The 18,936-nt window shown below is 42.8% G+C and overlaps 1 protein-coding gene across 10 annotated transcripts in view; it reads right to left on the bottom strand.

Annotated features, from left to right (window-relative positions):
- The window catches only part of EML5 (EMAP like 5), a 153,488-nt gene that overhangs the window by 69,152 nt on the left and 65,400 nt on the right, over positions 1–18,936 (bottom strand). For all 10 annotated transcript variants that reach the window (XR_010731309.1, XR_010731310.1, XR_010731311.1 and 7 more), the window contains exons 15-21: positions 14,493–14,598; positions 13,033–13,126; positions 11,476–11,576; positions 4,324–4,526; positions 3,359–3,470; positions 2,098–2,225; positions 374–515 (exon numbers count right to left, since the gene is read on the bottom strand). Coding sequence is in view for 7 of the 10 variants with exons in the window: in XM_066276913.1 (XP_066133010.1) it covers positions 374–515; positions 2,098–2,225; positions 3,359–3,470; positions 4,324–4,526; positions 11,476–11,576; positions 13,033–13,126; positions 14,493–14,598 (886 nt within the window). In the remaining 3 variants the exon portion in view is untranslated. The remainder of the gene's footprint in view (positions 1–373; positions 516–2,097; positions 2,226–3,358; positions 3,471–4,323; positions 4,527–11,475; positions 11,577–13,032; positions 13,127–14,492; positions 14,599–18,936) is intronic.

The raw sequence follows: 18,936 nt of genomic DNA, 5'->3' as shown, positions 1-18,936 counted from the left end.
ACAGCCTTGCTCCTGACAGGCACCCGCCCCCGTCTCCTACAGATGTGCTCGGTCTGCTTCTTCCCAAAACTTCCTCCCACCACCTCTGCTGCCCCTTTTAAGTGAAGGCCGCCTTTCTGCATTTTAAATTCTGAATTACACATAATCCATGGTAACAAAGGATTCTTTCTTCCGACATGAGCCACTTGAAAACTAGCTCAGGTTAATCATAGGTAAAGACGGGGTATAATTAATTTTGTTTATAAAGCATCATGAGCAAGTGGACACAGAATAAATATTTCCCTTTTTTAATATATGGACTTGCTTTCTTACATTTATGAGGGTTATAAAACTGTGACAACTTAATCTGTGTTCACATCTGAGAGCCTCTCACCCTTTTTCAGTTTCCGGACGGCCAGCATGCAATGACTAGGAGAGAGATCCCAGATCCGCAAGGTTCTATCGTCACTCACAGTGGCACAGATGGGCAGGTAAGGATGTGTGGCCAAACCCCACACCTCTCCTTCCATGTGTCCCTATAGAGAAAACAGTTAAGATCAATGCAACCTAAAACTATGTGTATTTAGGAAAAAAAAGAGACAACTTTTGATAATACATGATAATGACAGAATAATAAATAATGAATAAGTCTACTAAAACTTTTCTATGGAACACACTGTAAAACACCTTTGTAACAACTTTATCTCCACAACTACAATGCAGTCAAGCTGCTATTAAAATGAGCTTAAGATCCTAAAACATTCCCTGGTGTGGAGACCAGGAACCAGCCGCCTTGCATGTTGATAAATGACAGGTTGGGGACATCCTGCATGACTGACCGAGGAGCTCCGCAGACCTCCTCACAGTTAATACGGTGAAGAAAAACAAACCATTTAAAGGGTCTGAAAATGGTTCCAAGGAGGAACAACAAGTGAAGAAACATTTACTCAAGAAAAAGCTAAATTCATTAAGAACAGTGAGAGTGTGTGAACTGAGACCCACCCCTCTCCTGCCTCTCCCTAACTCCCTGACACGGACACCCCATCAGAGACTGATGAAACCAGGACACGCCCCCGGCTCCCCCCAACAAACTGGTTTTACTGAACAGAGTTACATGAGGACAATTTTCCATTAGGTTAGATGCAATTCTCAACTGGTGTGCCACAAGAATTTTTAAAACACGCAATACATGACTATTTAGTCAGGGGCACTGACCTCTCTTTCACTTAGATTTTCAAATAAAAAACCAACGACAGCCAACACAACAGTTAGCTGTCCAATGTGAATGAATCAGAATTATGCTTTTTTGTCAGATTGGCAAAAAGCGTTTTTTTGATGTGTCCCAGACTTTCGGTAATGAGTTTATGTGTGCCGGGAGAAGAAGGTTGAAGTCGCTGGGACAGAGCCTACCCCACCTGGTGTGTTTTACACTATCGGCTTACTTTTCAGAAAAACATACATACTGAAATGTACATGTGAAAAATTAATAGAGCATTCCCTGCTGCTTCCCTTTACATTTCTACCACACCGAATGTTTTCTGGATCTTCTGTTATTAAAATATAGGGTGGGGCAAAGCAGGTTTACAGTTGTGAGTATGCAAAAAAGTTTACTCTTGTAATATTAATTATGTATTGTTTTCCATATGAACTATAAACCTACTTCTGCCCCACCCTGTATTTTCACTGATGTTTTCAGTAGTAAATTTTAGTATACATTCATTTTTAATTTTTATGTTAGAAACCTGAGAAAGAATGAAATAAACTGATTCGGCCTTAGGTTCATGAAATATACTTCAACAAAATAAAATTAAATATGAAATAAATGGACTGGGTTAAATTGGTTACAACTGGTTTTTCTTTCCATTGGTTTGTTTTGCATTAAGACATCACTTAAAATATTGGAAATTACCCACATGATAACATGCACATTTATTTACTGAACCTATTATGCATTTAGCTATAATTAAGCCTAAGTGTTTTGGTACATAGCAGCATTAACAAATATGTCCCTAATGAACTTGGCATCATTGTTCACCGCTATGCCATCACCTTTGGCTGTTATGTACTGAACCAACTGTATACAAAGGACAAGAAAAGCATCTTAACATTTGAAATTACCTGGACCAGAAGTGTTATTGGGCCACTTTTATCCACTTCTAGAATTTCACCATTCTTTGTGCCAACTAAAATATGACCATGTCCTAAGGATATGGCACGTATAGATGGGTTGTCTTCCAAGAGAAGACCTGAAATGTTACATGGAGATGTTTTTCTAGGTATGAAGTTATTATAATACAAGGATATATATAAATATATTGCCATTGACGCTATTTTGATAATAAAAATCATATTACAAGGTTGCTTTCTCCTATATTAAGTATTCTAATAAGAGCACTGCATTTTCCCCATTCAATTTACTAATCTCAAAAGTAAGTACTGCCTGCCTGACCTGTGGTGGTGCAGTAGATAAAGCAGGGGTCCCCAAACCTTTTACACAGGGGACAGTTCACTGTCCCTCAGACTGTTGGAGGGCCAGACTATAAAAAAAACTATGAACAAATCCCTATGCACACTGCACATATCTTATTTTAAAGTAAAAAAAAAAAAAAACGGGAACAAATACAATATTTAAAATAAAGAACAAGTAAATTTAAATCAACAAACTGACCAATATTTCAATGGGAACTATGCTCCTCTCACTGACCACCAATGAAAGAGGTGCCCCTTCTGGAAGTGTGGCGGGGGCTGGATAAATGGCCTCAGGGGGCCACATGTGGCCGCGGGCTGTAGTTTGGGGACCCCTGGGATAAAGTGTTGACCTGGAATGCTGAAGTCGCCAGTTTGAATCCCCGGGCTTGCCTGGTCAAGGTACATACAAGAAGCAACTACTATGAGTAGATACTTCCCACTCTTCTCTCCCGCTCCCTTTCTAAAATCAATAACAAATAAAATCTAAAAAAAAGTAAGTACTACCTATATACAGTACTACAATTGTATGATTCTATATAATCCCAGATCTACTACCATTCTGACAACTGCTTTTTTCCCTCTAATATTTGCAAGTGAAACAAAACACCAAGTTTGCAAACAAACTCCTGATTGGTGGTAAGTGGCAATTTCCTTTGGAAAATTAAAAATGTTAAAAAGTAACATTACTAATCTTGTTCCTGGTTAATAATGCACCACGTATATCCCAGAGAATGGGTTTTGAAAGGACAGAGCAGTGACTCTGTTGTTCAGCTGAGTGCCTCTCCCATGAACCCTGATTCCTTTCCAGTAAAGGAGGGAAAGTGTATTCCATGCTCTCCACCTCAGTGACCACATGTGCTAATGAGCCATTTTCCTTTTTTCCTACAAAGTAAATTAAATCTCAAATCACCTTTAGATCCCGGGGCCAAAGCAGCTCTTTTTATAGCATAGGTCTTGAGACATCTTTCAAAGGAGTCATCCCAAAGAGCCACTACACCATCTTTTCCTCCAGTAACAAATCCCTATACAAATAAAAATTTCAAGTGAATATAGGTCTACATATTTTAAAAATAAGCTTCTTTGTATTGAAAAATTCTAGAAGAAAGAACATTTACAGGCAAAAGTTACTGCCTGCAATGAATGGAAAATAGTATTAAGAATCCACTGGATGTTTTTACACATCAATATGGAAGCTACAAAAATATCTACAGAGACACTAACGTCCTACTTCTAGGACAGGAGTTTAAAAGCATGTTTGCCGTCTGGAACCAGAAGGGAGCTCTACTACTCTAGCAGGTTACAGACATGCTCCAAGAGCTTCATACCCCCTCCTTTAGAGAGCAAGGGTGCTGGTGAAGGGGTTAACTGAGAGGAAGCAGCTCAGACACAGACAGCAGAGTGAGGATGATGGAGGGAGGGGCAGGGGAGGGGGAGGAGGGGAAGAGAGGGCACACGGTGAGAGAAGGGACTTGACTTGGGGTGGTGGACACGTCGTGCAGTGGACGATGTGATGTGGAATGGTACCCCTGAAACCTACATAATCTTCTCAACCAGTGTCACCCCAATAAATTCAAAATTTTTTTTAAAAAAGGATAATATCCGTAGCCACCTCAGAGGACATGGTGATAACATATAAAGCTCCTAAACAATTTTTGACACATAGTAAGTGTGCTGTTCAACTTCTTTTTTTTTTAACAGCAGACCTATTTCACTCTGGGTTCAGAAATTTGAAAGAGGAATAAAACAAGGTCAGGAAGGCCAGCCCACAGACCGTTCCCGAGTGGATCAGCTAAGCTGAGTGCCAATGTCCTTTACTGTGCAAATGCTCCTCATGGTCAGATTCTGTCCGACACGGAGCATCTTCGGGTTACTTACTTTCTCCAATGCGTGCATACTGAACACGGGCCCATCGTGTGCTTTCACTGTCTTCACGAGGAAGATGTCCCTCCAGATGCACACGTCCCCCGCGGACGTCCCGGAGAAAGCCATCTCTTCAGTCCACCCGTACACAGCACACATCATCGTGTCGCCCTTCCCCAGCGCACCCACGTAGCCTTTCCTTCCGATCAGTCCTCCCCCTGGTTCACAAGAGAAGGACAAAAGTACCACTTTCCAAATATCTGAAATTATAAAGCTGTAAAATGTCTTTTCTACAGTTACTGAATAGAAAGACGTGTAACAGTGAGGAGAGCTAACAAGGAAAACACAGGTTCTCAGTGAGCAGCCGGGCAGCCCCTCGCCTGGCGGAGGCAGCCACGCTGACGCTGCCTTCAGGGCGCGGCTTTCTGAACCAGCAAAAGCCAGCACCTTTTAGAGCAGTTTTAAGGTAGACCTCAACACTTTTGATTAGTTTTCTGTGGGGCCGACCCCCACTATCCTCAATGTGTTATTAGTCTCATGCAGTCCTTCACACAGCTTTTTGTGCTTATTTATGAATTCTTAGGCAATGTCACATTATTTCTCTTGTTTTAAAATTTTCTGTAAATACTGTTCTGTATGTATTCTTTTGCAATTTGCTTTTTTCACCAACCATCTGCTATGGAGTTTTATAAACACTGATTTGTATCTCTAGGAAACGCACTTTCCTAACAACATAGCATTCCATTATGTGAACATAACACAGTCTGTCCAAGTTTTTATTAATAGGCACTTAAGTTGCTTCCAAGTGTCTGCTATTGAGAACAGTGCTGCTTTACACATTCCTGCAAGGGTCTCTCTGTTCGAGTGCAAAGGCCCTCTGGGCATGCCCAGAAGAGTGCAGGGCATGGGCGAAGGGAACAGCATAGAGACAAGAGCTATCATCTGTTGCCAAACTGTCCTCCAAAGCCGACACATCAACTTACACTCCCCTTACTGGGGAAATGGGCTCTGCTCCACCTTTCAGAAGCACCTGCATTGCCAGACTAGGAGGGCTGGCAACTGAATTTGGTTGTGATTTTAATCGGCACTTCTCTGATTACTAATGAGATTTCTCTTTTCCTATTCTTGTTGACTATTCGTTACCTACGGATGTCTTTTGCCCGTTCTTCCAGTTGAACTTGTTATTCATTTATTCATGAAATACACATGACAGGCACTACTCCACGTAGTAGGGCAGGGGTCGTGAACCCTTTTGGCTGAGAGAGCCATGAACACCTCATATTTTAAAATGTAATTCCGTGAGAGCCATACAATATGTTTAACACTAAATACAAGTAAATGTGTGCATTTTATGCAAGACCAACACTTTTAAAGTACAATAAGTCTCTGAATTCTTTTTAATAACGTTGTTATGCTGTTGCTAACCAATGATGAATAAAGCACTTCTTACCATTAATGCGACTTCTGGTGCTGCATGGTTTTGCCGATGGCTTTGTAGTCTGGTTGATACGTGGTGAGGTTAAGCTTCATGCAGGCATTGAGACTTCCATCTGTTCAACGTGATCGTAGGTTGGTCTTAATATTCCTTAGATGTGAGAAAGACTGCTCACATGCATACGTAGAGCCAAACATTATCAGTACAGCAATACTCACACGCTGCAGTGTGTGTCTGTGACAGGAAGCGCATTCCAAGTTTTGACAATCAACTGGTCCACAGGTTAGAGTTTTTTAATTTCTTCCCACTTGTGTTTGCTCGCTAACTCTGCTTGCTGTAGTGCAAATCTTTCCAAATCTCATTCAGTGACTTGAACTTATTCACCCACATGTCTGAGGCCTTCAGGTCAGCAGCTTGTAGCTCAAAATCTCTGACAGAAGACACTGGGATGTAACTCAGGTCGGCGCTGTCCACTGCACACTTGTGTGGATGGGTGATGAGCTTAAAAAGACGAGTGTGCTCACGAAATTCTCCAAAGCGCACTTTGAATGACTGCAGGGGATTAGATGTGAAGCCGCTAGCTGCTGGAGATCAAGATGTTGAGCAGGGTCACTTGCTGTGCGTGCATCTTTAAACTCTCCCAGTTTTTCAAAGTGTAATAAATGACCTGTTTCAATGTCGGTGATGAAGAGTTCCAGCTTGTTTTCAAATGCAAACACTGCTTGTTGAAGGGATAAGACTGTATTTCCAACACCTGCATTTTCACATTGAGCTGGTTCAGATGTTCAGTCATGTCCACGAGATAGTAGAACTTCAGAAGCCACTCAGTGTTAGCTAACTCAGGATGCTCGACGTTTTTCATTTCAATAGAAGTTCGGATTTCGCTTAGACAAGCTGCGAAACGGCTGAGCACCTTCTCTTGACAACCAATGCACATTGCTGTGCAGAAGCAGACCACGATAATTATTCCCAACTTCATCCAGCAGCAGTGTTTTAAACTAGCGATCATTTAAAGCTCGGGCAACAATAAAGCTGACCACCTGAATGACCAGCGACATCACCTCACCAAGCTGCTCACCACACGTCTAAGCACAGAGTGCCTCCTGATGTAGGATGCAGTGAAAACTTAGGATGGGTCTCTTTTCATATTCAGGTAGAAGCGCTACGAATCCTCTGTTTTTCCCCACCATGCATGGAACACCATCAGTACACACTGATATAAGTTTATCCATTGGTAGATTTTTTTCTTTAGCGAACTCGGTGAAAGACTTGAATAAATCCTCCCCTCTTGTTGTCTCTTTCAAGGCAAAACAGCAAGACTTTCCTCACGTAGTGTGTCACTGACAGCATACCTTGCAATCACACTGAACTGGGATAAATGGCTTATGTCTGTTGACTCATCCAAAGTGAGAGAAAAGAATGGTGCTGCATTTATGTCCTTCATTTGTGTTGCCTCAATTTGATTTGCCGTTATGATGATACAATCGTGAACAGTTCTTGCCGACAGAGGCATGTCTTTTATTCGTTTGATTATCTTGTCTTTATCAGAAAAGTCGTCAAAAAGTTCATTGGCAACATCAAGCATGAATGTTTTGGCATACTCCCCATCTGTAAAGGACTTTCTGTTTCTCACAACTGCTAAAGCACCAGTAAAACTAGCCGAATTCCAGTCACCTTGTTGGGTCCAAACACGGAGTTGCTGCTGACTAGCTTGCACTCTGCACAGTAGCTCTTGACATGCTTTCTTCCTGCTGTTCCCCTGCTGGGTATTTCGATGCAAATGTAGTATGGCGTGTGTTGAAGTACCGCTTTATATTTGACCCTTTCATCGATGCAATTTTATCATTGCATATTAGACATACTGCAGAACCTGCTCTCTCCACAAAGGCAAATTCCTCTGTCCATTCCTGCTGAAAAGTACAATATTCCTCATCTTTTTTTCTTTTAGCCATCTTCTTCATCAAAAGGGTTTCTGCGATTACCTAGCTGACTACTTGACTAAAAGGAGGAAAGTTTACTTCCTGACCTCACAACGACCCATGTATGTTAAGCATTATCCAATAAAAATTTGGTGTTGTCCCGGAGGACAGCTGTGATTGGCTCCAACCACCTGCATCCCTGAACATGAGTGGTAAGAAATGAATGGATTGTAATACATGAGAATGTTTTATATTTTTAACGTTATTTTTTTTTATTAAAGATTTGTCTGCAAGCCAGATGCAGCCATCAAAGGAGCCGCATCTGGCTCGCGAGCCATAGGTCCCCTACCCCTATACTAGGGTTCAGCTGTGAACGAAACAGACAGCACAATTCCCTGCCTTCACGGGACTTCTTGGAGAGAGACAGGCAATAATTCTGACAAGCAGAGTGTACAGCATGTCATAGGCTGACGGGAGCTCCAGAGGAAGTATAAGCAGGAAAGGAGACAAGCAATGGGAGGGCCCATTCCAAGTCGGGGGGCTGAGAGAGGCCTCAGTGAGAGGAGCATCTGAGCGACCCTGAGAGCCAGCAAGAGCACATCCCTCAGGAGGAGTGCTGGCGGCAGAGGGCTCAGCAAGTGCAAAGGCCCCACACAGGCACGTGGCAGGAGTCTTCCCGGCACAGCTGGGGAGGCCTGTGCAGAGGAGCAGAGAGAGCAGGAGAGGCAGGAGAGGGAGATGGGGCCGGAGGAGTCCGAGGCAGCAGCACTGGCCACTGTCAGGATGTAACTTGTGCTCTACATGAGAGGAAAAACACAGGTGTGCAATGACAGACCCGTCCCATCGTTTATAACAGCTCCTTCCGATTTCTGGACTGCAGTAAACTGCAGAGCAGCAAAAACAGAAAGAGTCCGACGGCCCGTCGGTCAGCCGAGTCGGGACAAAGGCAGCACCGCCCGGGCGGCGGCACGAAGATGACGGAGAGCGGGCACCTTCCTACGTGGCGGCCAGAGCGGACAGTGAGCTTGGCAGGGCAGGCAGGTGGCATGGTAAAGAAAACCCCAAACCATACTGACTTCTCTCAAGAGAAAGGAGAAGAGTGTATTTTCCAATTGGAAGGGCAGACCACCGTTTGGAGATGTCTTAAGAGAAACTGACGAACGACTGGAGGGCAGAGGTGAAAGGGTTTCTGCGTGGTTGTGTTTCTCCACGGAGCAGTAACCCCACACCTGCGCTGAAGGGAAAGTGCAGCAGAAGACTGAGGACGAGAGGAGGAAGGAAGAAGAGGCGGAGTGAGGTCCTCGAGCAAGTGAGAGGGGAAGGGATCCAGCACCCACGCGAGACTCTGGCCTCCACTAGAACAGATGACCGTCCAGAGCAGGCTGGGCAAGCCCGGGGCTGAGGGCCGAACCCTGCCACCCCACTTCTGAACGTTCCCGCTGGAGCAGCTGTGCACGGGGCGTGGCACAGACCACACCTGTGCCCTCCTCTGCTCCCCGCGCCCGTCTCCTTCACCTCTGCTGCCAGCCACAGCTGCCCAGGACTTGAGCTGGTCACCATCTATGAGTGGAGGATTCCGCTAAGGCAGCTGTGGGCACCTAACAGTGGAATCACCGGTGCTGCCTCGCCTTCGGCCGGCTGCCCGCCTGAGAAGGCAGGTCTGTCCGGGAGCAGGATGCACTGGGATCGACACGGTCCCTGGGGCACAGTGGAGCTGACCATGGCCCCCCACCACAGCTGCTAGCCCCCTTCACCCCAGCAGGGTGATCTGGGAAAGAATGTCTCCAGTTAATGGCCACGGGGTGTAAACGGGTACTACAGGACAGGCATTCTCCCTCTTGTTCTGTGAGTGCCAATGTCATGTTCTTGACCTGGGCCTGGGAAGTCCAAAATATTTGCTCTCTGGCTGTTTACAGAAAGAGTTTGCCCCTCCGGTTTAGATAAGCATTAGCTGGGTTTTCTGATACACGAAATAAACAAGGTCATGCCACTGCTGCACCCACAAAACTCTCAATGGCTCCTGCCCCCATCAGCCATGGAAGCGAGTGCAAATTCCTTAGAGGAGAGAGACAACTCATACTTTGGAATTCTCCAGAGGTAAGAATCTCTCTCTTAGCCTCAGGCTTAAATCGTCTTTAACTTAGTTTACATGCAAATGGTTAGACAGCATTTACTCAGACTAATCAAGTGGCTAATTATTTCCCACTTGGCTAGACTCTGTGGATCAGAACCTCTAGGCGAGGAAGGTTGACATGCATACCAAAGTCATATCTCTCGGCCCTGGCCGGTTGGCTCAGCGGTAGAGCGTTGGCCTGGCGTGCGGGGGACCTGGGTTTGATTCCCGGCCAGGGCACACAGGAGAAGCGCCCATTTGCTTCTCTACCCCCACCCCCTCCTTCCTCTTTGTCTCTCTCTTTCCCTCCCGCAGCCTTATCCCGGTCGGGCGCATGTGGGAGTCTGTCTCTCCCCGTTTCCAGCTTCAGGAAAAAAAAGAAGTCATATCTCTCATCCTTTCATGGCTCAGTGTCAGGTCTACTCTGTGTCTTATCAAAGTTACTCGATTGTAACTCTTTTCATTTTAATGTTATTTACTTTAAGTCTCTTATTTCAAAAAGTTATAGGTTTTTTTCAAGACAGAAATAATAAGCATTGCTTGCTTGGTAATTAAAATTCCAAGTGACTAAGATACTAAAATGAAAAGTTTTGTTTAAATGTATAGGAATGAAAATTACAAATGTGAAAATACTTCCCTCTACTTTGTGAATGTATACACACTATGATCTGATGAGTTTGTGATGAATATTATATTCAAGTCTGAAAACTGATTCTGTGTCCTATGTGGTTTACAGTTTGAAAGTCACTTGAACTTGGAAAATGTCTTCACAAAGCCTATTATTTTCTAATAAACATTTCATTTTTTCCTATATTAACATATTTTATCTGAAAGGTTTAAGACTACTGAGACTTTGATGTCAAATTGCTGAAATTTATAAGTATACTAATATATGTGAAAAAGAGACATTTTCATTTTGAAATGTAAAGTTCTTCCAGAGATACTAATTTACAGTCACAAATAACTAAAGTAATAAAACATTCCACTTCTTTTTTTTTATGTAATTTTTAAAAAAATTTTTATTTATTCATTTTATAAAGGAGAGAGAGAGACAGTGAGAGAGAAGGGGGAGGAGCAAGAAGCATCAACTCTCATATGTGCCTTGACCAGGCAAGCCCAGGGTTTCGAACCGGCAACCTCAGCATTTCCAGGTCGACCCTTTATCCACTGCGCCACCACAGGTCAACATTCCACTTCAATATCATTTCATAGCACATAAAGAAATTTTAGAAAATATCTTTAACAGAAAAAAGGAGTCTGCACATCAGGCAGTTAATCCTCTCGCAAATATGAATGCTACATCAATGCAGCCAATAAATGATGATGTAATAAATCTTTTGTTTAAAATATGCCCAGGCAACTGTGCATCATCACTTTTTAAAAAATTAACCCTTAATTTGAATAGTTTTAGATTTTCATAAAAGATGCAAAGAGAACACAGTGATCTCATAGTACTCCTCACTCAGCTTTCCCCAATGATGTCTTACATCCCTACAGACTATTTTCAGAACTAAGAAACGAACATATTTGACACATTTTTATTAGCTGGACTCCAGATCTCATTCAGATATCACCTGGTTTTCCACCGTCTCTTTTCTGTCCGGGACCCAGTCTACACTATCACCTCACACTTAGCTAAATCAGTCTGAAAAGCAGTAATTTCTTACATTTCAAAGAAATAAAAAGAGGCGCTTCCTTACCTGCTCTACGCCAAAATTTCATGTGTTTAATTCCAGCGGTAATTAATTTGTCAGGCACATATGGGTTCATCTTTACAACAAAAATCTTATCTTTACTTCCTCTGAAATAAATACCAAAATGTGTTAATTCATAAGATAAAGCTCTCCTTGTAGAATTATGCAACTGAACCCTGTGTAATTTTGTTAACCAGTGTCACCCCAGTAAATTCAGTCAGAACACAGAGAACCCTTTCCCACACTAATCTTTGCCTACACCACACCCCATCGTGCTTCCACGGAAAGGCTGGTCCACTGTCTCTCAGGTGAGGTGTGGGCTATGTAATCATGCATTTGTACATTTGTTTCTTTATCATTTTAATTTCCTATTAACTCTTTCCAACAGAATCTTAAGAGATAAGAACAGTTAAAAACTGAACTTCTTTTCATGGTACCTACTCTATACTATGCATAGGGAATGTTATTTGTGGCATGAATGAGTGAAAGATAATTTTAAAATACTTTGTTATATTAATAGTTTAACTGAGCCTTTCTAAATACAAAGCTTCTCTTAAACTCTCTTTTATCTGGACACTGTATATATACTCTGAACAAAGCATTTATCTATTTTTTTTTTTTTTGTATTTTTCTGAAGCTGGAAACGGGGAGAGACAGTCAGACAGACTCCCGCATGCGCCCGACCGGGATCCACCCGGCACGCCCACCAGGGGCGAAGCTCTGCCCACCAGGGGGTGACGCTCTGCCCCTCCCGGGCATCGCTCTGCCGAGACCAGAGCCATTTTAGCGCCTGGGGCAGAGGCCAAGGAGCCATCCCCAACGCCCGGGCCATCCTTGCTCCAAAGGAGCCCTGGCTGCAGGAGGGGTAGAGAGAGACAGAGAGGAAGGAGGGGGGGGTGGAGAAGCAAATGGGCGCTTTTCCTATGTGCCCTGGCCGGGAATCGAACCCGGGTCTCCCGCACGCCAGGCCGACGCTCTACCGCTGAGCCAACTGGCCAGGGCCACATTTATCTATTTTTAAAGTGCTTTAGTGCCTCACTTTAAGGAATAGGAAGTTAAAAGAAAAAGTCTGACACTTGCCTATTTCCTACTTCAAATAAATTGCAAATATTTTTATTATAAAAATAACATGCTCATTGTAGAAAATTTAGAAAATAAAAAGTATAACAGAAAAAATTAAAAAACTTATAGGCCCTTTGTAATATGTGTGTATGTAGGTATCTTCTTTCGCTCAGACATGTAATGTGAGCATTTCATCATGCTTTGCAATAGCTATATAACTGCTTATCAAACGGCAGAATGCACCCTACCTGTAAACGGAGATTTTAGATGATAGCTATTTTGTTACATTAAAAAAGGTTCTCAAGGGTTACGCCTACAAATGAATCCTGAAATCTTTCGTCCTTTTACCATGATTATATTACTTATTTGATGATGATAAAGATGGCAGCAACAGAAAGAGGTTACATGTTTGCTTGATTTCACAGCTGTCCCTAATTTTTAAAAATTTTTAGTCCAAAGGGATGTCAGGATTTGGCAATGAGATACTAACTTGCCCCCTACCTTGCTACGGAAAGTTTCTCTCCCTTCTTCCAGTCCCACAGCACGACTGCGTGGCCGTCCTCTATTCCGACTGAAGCCAAGCGCTTCCCATCCGCTACGGAAGTATAACCAGAGAGACGCGCTGACCATTACATTCGGGAAGTAAAAACCGTTCAGTACAAATTGTAAAACCACAGCACCAGATCTAAGTTTATAAAATGTTCAATATTAGGTGTACATACAGCTAGAAGAAAACCCTAGACTTTCTAAGGAGAAAAGAATTGTTTCTCAATGCATCTAAACATATCTGCTGACATTCTCTCTGATTTCGTTTACCTTACCCTCCAGGCTGAGATGGAGGAAAGGGGGAAGATTAGAAAAGTGGGAAAAGGAAATTTTAAAAAAAGAGGAAGAATGGAAAAACTAAGGAAGAAGAAAGAAAGAAAAGATTTACTTCAATTAAATTCACCACCAGAACTCTCCTGTAATATAAAACCTCACAATGATTTAAAAATTTAATCAAATGAAAGAGATGCAGGTTACAAACACATATTGCCATTAGTATGACTGTTTTTAGTAAAGGACAATTCTTTTATTATCACCAAGCAACAAGTAATGAACGAGTGAGACAAACAACTGAGCTCAGTCAGTCATGCTGACAGATGTGCATGTATTTACAAGCTATAGAGGCTCAAACCATGATGTTTCACAGTCTGCTATACTTTTAAAAACTCCAGTCAGTTCTTTATCGCTACCAGTGGTATTTTCCTTGTTCACTAGTTAGTCTGCCATTCATTCTCCTGTTTCTTGACTTTTAGCAGATCCCTAAATGTGTACATACTCATTTCCTCCAAAACTCTCTACGATGAATAATTCACTATCACTTCAGTCAGAGCAGCAGAAAGCACAAATTTACTGTTTCTTAATATAAAGTTCTCTATTAATGGTGTTCCCTGTTTCCTGTTCCACACCCTAGCTTTCCTTGTAGATCTGCTCTGTATTTGGATCTATCTGTAATTGTTAAACTTTTAAATGTATGGCAAAGAGCTGACCCGATCTGAATTCAGAGGAGACAGCTTGCAGCGGTCACTCCGTGGGAATGAGGGACGTCACGGAGGCAGCATGCGGCCCTCGCCTCTTCCTCCCCGAGCTCTCACCCTAAGCACTTCACCGTGGCTGTGAGTCCCCGAGACCAGACGCTGCCAAAGTGGGGGCTGCGTACGAGCAGTAGTAATTGATGATTTTAGATGTTATGTAGACAAACATTTTTATTTTAATAAACATATGTATGTTAATGGGTATCAAAATTTTCACTAATTGAATTATAAGAAAGCCAGAAAACCCATACTTACATAGTCCCTATTGGTCAGGATAAGAATATGCACATCTGACCAGTCTAGGCAACACTAATTCAGAATAAAATACTATATACATCGCCTCTGCATTTTGATCATTCTTACTGAGATAAAAACCAGCCTTACCTGAGAAATCAACGGCACAGACACCATACTGGTGGCAGCCCTTTAATACAGACAATGCTTTCACGGTTTCTGTGTCCCATACGTGAATTGAGGGATCCCTACCTACCTAAAATAGAAAGAATTATAAAAATCATTTTGTAAAATTAAATTATTTCTTTTCAGACCTTTTAAAAGGGAATAAAACAGATTTTATAGCCATTTTTGTATTTGCTATTGACATTTATCAAATGAAAACTATAGAGCAGATTGTATATGTGACGCTTTTCCTCCATTTGTTGAGAGGCTAGAGGCCAGGCTCAGTGCCTCCAGCAATGTGCTACAGCTATGTGAGTCCCAAAGCCCCACTTCATCAGCGAAGGTCACGAGGCTGAGCACCCACTGTAGGCCGTGAACAAGCAGATCTACTACAGCACGCCGGCACCTGCCTTTAAACTTGGTTTATGATGTTTGCCTAAGCACCGGTAAACTATCAATTCTTTATTTTCCCCCAAAGAAGAGCCTTTATTCATTTTCATGGCTTAGGAAAGGGAAAAGCTCTAGAAAAAGGAAATTTCAAAACAGGTCCTTTTTTAAATTTTTTTTTATTTTTCTGAAGTTGGAAATGGGTAGGCAGTCAGACAGACTCCCGCATGCGCCCGACTGGGATCCACCCAGCATGCCCACCAGGGGGCGATGCTCTGCCCATCTGGGGCATTGCTCTGTTGCGACCAGAGCCATTCTAGTGCCTGAGGCAGAGGCCACAGAGCCATCTTCAGCGCCCGGGCCAACCTTGCTCCAATGGAGCCTTGGATGCGGGAAGGGAAGAGAGAGACAGAGAGGAAGGGGAGTGGGTGGAGAAGCAGATGGGCACTTCTCCTGTGTGCCCTGGCCAGGAATTGAACCTGGGCCTCCTGCATGCCAGACCGACGCTCTACCACTGAGCCAACTGGCCAGTGCTTTTTTTTTTTTAAACAGGTCTTAAGTGAGTGCCTGTGTGCAGGGCGGGGTGGGTCCAGGTTGGAGTCTTGCCCTCCCTGGTGGTCACGTCTAGGTGGTGAGGACAGTTGTCCCCAAGTGCCTCGGCCCCCCTCTGGGCCCTAGTGACTGGCCTCAGTGACTTCTCAGCTCTCAGTGAGCCCGGTCATCCTACACCAGCTCTTCATTGTACAGAATTCCCAAACTGCCAAGACTTCCTCCAGAACTTGTTCATTTACAGTCTGGAACTTCGTCATTAGGGACCACAATGTCGAGGGTGTCACTCATCAGGTTATATACCCAAGGACCTCGCTGGCGGTGCTGGAGGTGAGCGATGGGGACGCGGTAACTGCCACCGGCCAGGGCTCTCAGTCCGTCACCTGTGATGATGTGGCCACAGCACCCGAGGCAGTGCTTGCTGCTGCTCATCACTGGCGCTTCGGCCCCAGCGCCAATTAGTAATGAGTTGTTGACAAAGAGAGAGACTATGTAGGATTCCTTAGACTGAGACACAAAAGAGGTTTCGCTGTCCCAGGACCACATTTTGACTTGCGACAGCTTGTTGATCAGAAAGATGCGACATCCTTGCCCTGGGCTTTGCCACAGGGTTTCATGGTCCAGATGCTGGAGGGCTTCTCCTGAACTCCACGAACACATTGTAGTCACTGGGCAGCGTGTAGATGACCGGGACAAAAGTCCACATAGAGGGGTTTTCCATTCTCATCTGTATCTGCCAGAAGATTCCCTTCTTTCTCCAGCTCTTTCCTATATCTTTTAATATTCTTCACCATAAGATTCTTCCTGGTCCCTTCACAGTGGTTTGGAGAATGGTTGGCTGTCTGATCGTCAGAGAGCCAACAGCCAGTTTCGACACTAAAGACATTCGGATGGTCTGCACCCTCGTCCAGTAAAATTCCAATCCTCTTTTCTGTCACCGGGATCATCTTCCGTTTTCAAAATTATTTCTCAGCATGACTTCTCGGTATCAGCAACCACTTCACTTTCCTGCCGTGACCCATAGGTGCTCAGCAGCCAAGAGGAGCGTCCACCTTTCCTTCAGTCTCACTGACTCCTGCCTGGGGCACTTCCCTGATGTCAGAGCATTTTCATTTTCCTGTCACTGCCTTCTGTGAGCGCAGAGCACAGAACAGCACCCAAACTATCGATTCTTAATTATCCCTTTAGACTCAAAAAATCATTTTCTTTGACTATAAGGATAAAGAAATTTTTAAAGCTTTGCCTGTAAAGGCAAATCCTGAAATAATATGACGGCCAGTTCTTGTTAATTTTGAGATTGGTTTAATATAAAGACAATAGAAACAACACTGCAATAAACCAATACTTCACTAAGTTCTTCAGCCAAATGCTACCAGTGACAGTTTTCTTTCTGCGTAACTTCTGCAAAGTCTGAGACTTTCGATGGCTTCAGAGAAACACTCTCCTGATTCTACGGTCTCCTGACTCTTCTACTGAGTTTCCTTCAAAAGTTCATCAATTGTTCCTAACTATAAACTCCTGGCTTTAATCTCTGGTCTTTTCAGTCTATATTTTTGCCCCGAAACTCCCAGTTTCAATAGTTACATCAACAAATGACTCCTAAACTCTGCTGTTAAACTTTTCTTCTGAATTCAAGACTTACACTTTCCATTGCCTACGTGTGTGTGTGTGTGTGTGTGTGAGAGAGAGAGAGAGAGAGAGACAGAGAGACAGAGAGAGAAAGAGAGAGGGACAGACAGACAGGAAGGGAGAGAAATGAGAAGCATCAACTCTTCATGGCGGCACCTTAGTTGTTCACTGATTGCTCATATGTGCCTTGACCGTGGGGCTACAGCAGAGTGACCCCTTTCTCAAGCCAGTGACCTTGGACTCAAGTTGGTGAGCCTTGCTTAAACCAGATGTGCCCACGCTCAAGCTGGTATTCTCAGAGTTTTGAACCTGGGTCCTCCACTTCCCAGTCTGATTCTCCATACACTGCGCCACCACCTGGTCAGGCTCAATTGCCTACTTGACATCTTATTTGGAGATGGAGATGATGACGATGACAATGATGATGATAAATACTAACATTTACTGAGAACTGACTTATATACTAGAAACTGGTCTAAACACTTTACAAGGATTGACTCATTTAACATTTTACAACTCAATGGATAGAAACCGATGGTATCATATCTTAAAAGATGTGGAAACTGAGGCATAGAGAGGTTAGGTAATTTTCCCACAGCTATTAGTGGAGAAACTTGAATTTAAACACCACACTCAGTGCTGGATGAAGTAGTAATAGTGTATTATCAGAGCACACATGTCAGTCAGGGGAGAGGAGAGGGGGGAAAAGGGAGGGGAGGGCAAGTTCTCAGGTATGTTACTTCGAACCTAAGTTTAGAATTAGACAATGTTGCAGGTTGAATGGAGGTGAAGAGGAAGAACTTTCCAAAAGGAAGGAAAGCATTTGGACAAATTTTAAATAGCTCAGAAGGCAGGAGCATAGGTTACAAGGAAGTAAATGCAAAGAGGTAAAAGGAATTTGGAGAGTTAGAATTGCATGCTAATGAATTTAGACATTAAGTTCTAATAAATTTACCTAAGAATACCCAGATAGAGAAGTATCAGTTAAGACTCTTCTCAGTGTCTTTTATTTCAGTATTTCTGCTTTGTACTTTGGCAAACCTGAATAGGTTTCTACCATGGTTGTAAAACAAAAGCACAGCCATCCTGTTTGTCATAGAACATTTGTTAGATAATTTATCATTTTAGATAACAAAGAAATCATATTTCGCGTCTTTGTTTTCTGTAGTTTTTACTCACAAATTTTAAAAAATATTTTGTCCTCACAGAAAGAAGCCAGAGTTCTTTAATTCCAAATTGAAATTAAAATAATATTAATTACAACTCTAAGAAAAACTAGGAAAAAAGTTGGGATAGTAAAATGAAAATAAAATTCCATTCTAAAGAATTCTTTATTTCCTAGAATACAAAAGATAGATTTTTTTAAAAAAAGAGTACTTATCTAACTTTAAAGTGAAAGAAGATCTAACCTATCCAGTCTGTTATAACATAGTTGTATTTTTTAAACTGGACTTTATTGGGGTCACACTGGTTAGTATAATTATACAGGTTGCAGGTGCCCAACCCTTCAACACATCTCTCTGCACACTGAACTGTGTGTCACTACCCCAAGTCAAGTCTTCATCCATCACCATTTATTCCTCTTCTACCCTCCCTCTCTCCCCTCCCCAGTCATCACCACACTGTTGTCCATGTCTATGATGGGTTTTTTTTGTCCTTTTTTGCTCTATTCCTTTACTTTCTTATCTGAATCCCCTCACCCAACAACTGTCAGTCTGCTCTCTGTGTATGAGTCTGTTTCTAGTTAGCTTCTTAGTTCATTAGAGTCCACATATGAGTGGAATCATATGGTACTTGTCTTTCTCTGTCTAACTTATTTCATTCAGCATAATGATCTCCAGGTCCATCCATACTGTTGCAAAAG

The sequence above is a fragment of the Saccopteryx bilineata genome, chromosome 4 (genome assembly GCF_036850765.1).
Source record: "Saccopteryx bilineata isolate mSacBil1 chromosome 4, mSacBil1_pri_phased_curated, whole genome shotgun sequence".
Classification (NCBI taxonomy): Eukaryota; Metazoa; Chordata; class Mammalia; order Chiroptera; family Emballonuridae; genus Saccopteryx; species Saccopteryx bilineata.
Note: the sequence above shows the minus strand (reverse complement) of the source record. Positions and strands in the feature narration are given on the sequence as shown.